Genomic DNA, 6,329 nt, shown 5'->3' on the forward strand with positions numbered 1-6,329 from the left:
GTCTATATCAAAATATATTTTTTAAAATTGTAATGCTAACTGCAACTGAAAATTTTGTGAAAAGTTTCACGTCTATTAATTCGCTTGATAATAATATCAAAATTTCTCTCATGCCAAACATTAATCAAATACTAGAAAAAAATATCCGTTCTTTGTACAGGTTGAGAAAAAATCTATTAATTAAAATCTGTACTGAACAATACGAAATCATGCATAAAACTGAAATACAAAATACCTACACAATTAATTAAGCTAAAAAAAATTTCAATATCTTCTCTATTATTAGTTATTCGTCGCCCTTTTTGGTGACTTTACGTTAATAATTTAGCAAAACATGTTTTTAGTATCTCATACCACCAAAATAAAGATAATCGTTATTCAGTATCATCTGGCATAATTCTGTTGCTCCTAAACTCATAATATTTTAAATTTAAAACAATCGATGAATTTTCTTCTGTACTTATACCTTCGAGGGGCCATAATAAATCTATTTACACAGTATATATATAATAAAAAGGCACGGTATTGGTGAAGTTTTAATAAGCACCAAATTTACGAACGTAATTACTCATGAAATACTTTGTACCAATATTAGTCTATTTGGTACTTATTAAAACTGCGCCAATTACCATAATACCATTAGTGTATATTACCAAAAATAATTAATTATCTTTTGCATCAATAAAAGTATGCAAGTTTTCTTTTATGCTTCTCCTAAATTGATTAATAGCATTTCTCCATCAATTTGGCTTTATAATACGTAGCTTAATTTTATATTTCACTCAGCACTTATTACCATAATTATTTGAGCATTACTGGAGTCAAAAATTGCATAGCGATTTTTTACTTTTCTCACAATTAGTACCTTTGCTTCATTAATTTTGCGTTACATTACAAAACTTATTAATATAATTTCTTTTAATTTCAGTTCGTTCCTATTACCTAAAGTAATAAGACATCACTGACATCAAAAAGAGTATAGCGATTTTTGACTTTTCTTCTAAGTAAACTAGAACCATTTCTCTGTTTCTTTTGCTCTTTAGTAGGTTATTTTTTGTTTCAATTAATATGTAATAGAAAAGTTAAGAAAAGCATTGGCGTCAATTACATTATAGTTGACTATTTCTTACGCTTCTCTTAAATGAAATAGTCTTTTCAATTAGTTCATTTCTTATGGCTTTTAGTTCAATAGTTTATTTTTTAGTTCAAATAGTACTTAATAGTGTAGAAATTATTGAGTTATGCAAGTATTGACTGAACATGACATCTTTAAGTTAAATTAACTATTTATTCAGTTAGCTACAAAAAAGAAACAAAATGGAACGACGATCATAATATATATAAAAAAATAATAAAGAGCACGGGCTTCATAGGTGAAAGTTAAATTAGTAGTGCTGATGTGTTCCCAGATTTCCTAAATATGTAAATACCAATGTTTTTTCTTTCTTATTAACACATCTACATCAATACTTTCCCTTGTTAAAAAGAAAAAAAACTAAACTACTAATTTCTAAGTAACACTTAAATGTTAAGAGTTCATAAGAGTCCCATCTTTTCACATAGCTTTAAAAGTCTTGGCTTAGGCAAGGGCTTCGTCAATATATCTGCAGTTTGCACCTCCGTTGAGATCTGCTGCACACTAATTTCTTCTTCTAAAACCTTTTCGCGAATGAAGAAATGTTTTATACTGATGTGCTTCGTTCTACGATGAAACTCGGGATTTTGAGCCAATCTGACAGCTGCACTATTATCAACAAAAATTGTTGGCACTTCTGTCAAGGAGGAAATTCCATTGAAGAGTCTTTTAAGCCAAATTAATTCTTTTNTAACACCATCATAGCACAGTTATTTGCCTTATTAAAATCTCTGAGATCATCCTTATATTTCTTTTTGATAGTTTCAGAAGCTGTTGGCTCAGGCAGTTCTGGCTTGTACATCTTTCCTTCAACAACTTCCAGAGCATCTGCGTGATAATTCAAAACAAACTTAATTCTGTATTTCCAAATTACCCAATCACTTTTACCACTTAATGGTTTCACTTGGATTTTTCCTTGATCCATTACTTAAAACTAACTGCAATTGCTGACTTTCGGAATATGAATTAAATTAGCACTAACACTTCCGCTTAACTATCGCCAAACTCAATTATTTCATTATTTTAACTTCGCATAAATAGCTTGCTGGAGTCCATAACCTGTAGAAATTATTGAGTTACGCAAGTATTGACTGAACATGACAACTTTAAGTTAAATTAACTATTTATTCAGTATACTACAAAAAAGAAACAAAAGAAACGCAGAGCTACTAGAGCTTCCTTTACCAAAACGTTTAATACTTTATTTGAAGAATTAAATAAAGATTTACCAGATGATGAAGTATTAAAATTTAAAAGTGCCACGTTAGAACGACTCTATGGAATATTAAATGATTTCGATTCAAAAGTACTAGAAAAAAAGTTTGAAACTGATGAAGAATTTGAAATGGAACTTACTAGTACAGAAGAGTATAATGAAAAAATGGATCTCGCTCGCGTGAAAATTGCAGACCATTTCAATAAAAAAGTTGAACCTTCCTTGGCTTCCTTTAGTTCGTCGCCAAAGCTAAGCAGACGAAAATTAAAGTTACCCAAGATTGAATTGAAACAATTCGGAGGTGACATTAAGGATTGGCTTACATTCTGGAATCAGTTTAAGCGTATCCACGATGACCTAGAAATGGAAAAAGAAGATAAATTCCATTATTTATATCAAGCAACCGTAGTTGGTTCCAGAGCTAGAGAAATCGTGGAGAGTTTCCCCGCCACTGCTGACAATTATGATAAGGTTATTGAATGCTAAAAAAATAGATTTGGTGGTGAAGAATTGTTAATTGAATTTTATGTCAGAGAATTATTGAGTCTAGTTATTAAAAGTGCCACAGAACAACCGAGAAGAATAAATGTAACTCATTTATACGATAAATTGGAATCCTACCTTTGTTCTTTAGAGTCAATAGGAATGACCAGTGACAAATACGCAGCAATGTTATTCCCTTTGGTTGAATCGTGCATTCCTGAAGAGATTTTAAGAGTTTGGTTAAGGAGTTATTCAACAACAAAGGTTCAAGAAAATACGTATTGTGAAAAATTGAAGCAACTGCTATTGTTTCTGAGAAACGAAGGAGAAGGAGAACAACGAATTTCTTTAGTGAGAACTGGATTCAAATTTATTGCTGCTGGTACTAAGAAAGAAAAGAAGACTGAAACTGATATATTTATACCAACAGCAATTGAGTTATTTTCTGGAAGTAAAAGCTCGAGGACTGTGGTAGATAAAAGGTGTGTATTTTGCGACAAAAACCAAGAGAGTAAAGATTGTTTTACGGCAGCCAAATTGGCTTACCATCAGAAGCAAGAACTAATTAAGAATAAAAAAGCTTGCTTTATATGTCTTAAGTTTGGACATAAAGCAAAATATTGCAAATCAAGTGTTAAATGTCTAATTTGTGCTAAGAGACATTGGTCGATCATGTGTGCAGAATTATCGCCAAACAAGCACGAAGTAAAAGATGAAAAAGTAATTGATTCGAGTGAATGCCAAAATGTAATACTTGCGAATTCTTGCTGTTCTGGAGAGATATTCCTTCAAACTTTAATGGTAAATATTGAGAGTAAAGAAGGAAAGCGTGCTATAAGAGCATTAATTGACACGGGCTCTCAACGCTCATATATTCTGAAGAGCACTGTTGAGGAACTGAAATTTCGCCAAATTGATACTCAAACATTGATTCATAGCTTATTTGGAGGGTCAAAATCAAGCAGCGAAATTCATAATCTTTTTTCTATTAAAGTTACTGATTTGAAAAATAGTTATAGTTGTAATATGTATGTTTTGGATCAACATAAAATTTGCAGTTTTGTTCCACGACTTCATGATGGACCTTGGATGCAGGAAATGGTACTGAAGGGCATCTCACTTAGTGATATTGGGAATCATCGACAGCCTATTGAGTTATTAATTGGAGCCGATGAAGCAGGAAAACTTTACAATGGGAAAGTGTGCAATTTGGCGTGTGGTTTAACTGCAGTAGAGACTTATTTAGGATGGGTCATTATGGGGAAAATGAAACCCTCAGTAATTGACGCCAATCTTTCGAATGTTTTGATTTCTCTATTAACTCAGACCACTGACATAGAAAACCTTTGGAAGCTTGAAGCAATAGGTATAACAGATGCATGTGAAATAAAAGATCAAAGGGAAATAGAGGACACAGTCCAAGTGCACTTCGAAAGAACAGTTAAATTGAATTCTGAAGGACGGTATGAAATTTATTTGCCATGGATCAAAGAAGCCAACATCTTGCCCGACAATAGAAAAGTAGCCGAAAAAAGATTACTATCAACTACAACAAAACTTAATGAAGCTAATAAATTTTTCGACTACAATGCAATTTTTGAAAATTGGTGTAAGGAAGGTGTTATAGAAGAAGTCCCTGAACAACTTAAAGGCAACAGTGCACATTACCTTCCTCACCGAGCAGTTTTTAAAAACAGCTTGACAACTCCGGTGAGACCCGTTTTTGATGCATCTGCCAAACAGAAAGGATCCTTTTCATTAAATGATTGCTTAGCCAAGGGGCCAAATTTGCTGGAACTGATACCCGTGATAATTCTAAAATTTAGAGAAAACAGCATTGGGGTAATTTCCGATATAAAAGGTGCCTTTCTTCAAATTTCAGTAAATGATAAAGATCGTGACTACTTACGTTTTTTGTGGTGGAAGGATGATAATAAAACAGAAATAAAACTTTTCAGACATTGTCGTGTAGTGTTCGGGGTAAACTGCAGTCCGTTTCTGCTTGGAGCAGTTATCAAATTTCATTTGAGACAGTTTGACTCTGAAATTGCCGAGAAGTTATTATATTCTTTTTATGTGGATAATTGTGTCACTTCTGCGGATACTGAAGAGGAATTGCGGAACTTCATCAATAAATCGACCGAAATAATGGGCAAAGGAAAATTTGACTTAAGATGCTGGGAGCATACGAAAATACATAATGATGAAGATGAAGAAAAAGAGGAAGTAACTAAAGTACTTGGATTACTGTGGAACAAACGAGAAGATTCCTTGTTTTGTGATGTACCAAAAATGAAGATGAAAGATATGCCAATCACACGGCGTACAGTGTTATCTGTGGCTCAAAGAATGTTTGATCCAATTGGATTTAGTTGTCCAGTCACATTGATACCAAAATTGATTCTGCAAAAAAGTTGGCAAGAAAAACTAAGTTGGGATACCAGATTAACAGAAGATTTGAAAAAGGAATTCTTAGTTTGGCTTGAGGATTTANTTGCTTATATCATTTTATGTCACACATGAACCAATAACACATATGTTTTTAAAAAAAAATTAATTTTTAAAAAAAATTTCATCGTACCCAGGCAGTCGCCTTAATAGAATTTCCAGTAGTTTGCATGATTTTGCTGACGCTTCAAAATATTCGTACGCAACTGCCATTTTTCTGAGAAATGAATCGCAAGATGAAATAAAAGTGCAACTTTTACAGGTGAAGTCAAGAGTTTCTCCACTGCGAAAAATTACGATTCCAAGACTTGAATTATTAGCTTGTTATATTGGCGCTAAGTTATCTGAATTCGTCACGAAAAGTTTAACTCTGGAAATAAATGAAACATATTATTGGACGGATTCAACAACTGCCTTGTTCTGGATTAAGAAGAATGACCTACCCTGGGGAACATTCGTTTGTAACAGAGTGAAGAAAATACGTGAATGTAGTGATCCCAAGGATTGGAGACATGTTCCTGGTATTAGTAATCCTGCTGACTTGCCATCTAGGGGATGCACTGTTTCAAAGCTTCTGGAAACTAAATGGTGGGAGGGCCCACTTTGGTTGTCCAAGTCTAAAGAAGAGTGGCCTAATTCAACCCCAATAGAAAATGAAGAGGAAATATACTTAGAGCAGAGAAAAACCGTTGTGGCAACTCTTACCTGCGAGAACACTGAAAATTCATGGATGCTAGCATATTTTTCGAGTTACTTAAAAATTTTAAGAATGACGGCATGGATTCTAAGATTCCTCAAAAATGCTCAGAAAACAAGAACTGAACGAGAGATTGGCGAGCTGAAATTGTACGAATTGAATGAGGCTGAAAAGATATTACTGAAGCAGATTCAGCAAAAGTCATTTAATGACGAAGATATCGCCAGGTTAAAATCTTTATGCGTCTTTAAAGACGAAGAAGGTATCTTAAGAGTAAGCACCAAGTTAACTGAAAGAAAAGACCTTGAAAGCTTTATCAGTCCTATACTGCTGCCAAGCACACATAAACT

The 6,329-nt window shown here is 33.2% G+C and overlaps 1 protein-coding gene across 1 annotated transcript in view; it reads left to right on the plus strand.

Annotated features, from left to right (window-relative positions):
- The first annotated feature begins 2,996 nt into the window (after positions 1-2,996).
- The window catches only part of LOC107441488 (uncharacterized), a 5,046-nt gene continuing 1,713 nt past the window's right edge, over positions 2,997-6,329 (plus strand). The window contains exons 1-2 of the mRNA XM_071180396.1: positions 2,997-5,309; positions 5,545-6,252. Coding sequence (XP_071036497.1) covers positions 2,997-5,309; positions 5,545-6,252 — 3,021 coding nt within the window. The remainder of the gene's footprint in view (positions 5,310-5,544; positions 6,253-6,329) is intronic.

Source organism: Parasteatoda tepidariorum, chromosome 4 (assembly GCF_043381705.1).
Source record: "Parasteatoda tepidariorum isolate YZ-2023 chromosome 4, CAS_Ptep_4.0, whole genome shotgun sequence".
Taxonomy (NCBI): domain Eukaryota; kingdom Metazoa; phylum Arthropoda; class Arachnida; order Araneae; family Theridiidae; genus Parasteatoda; species Parasteatoda tepidariorum.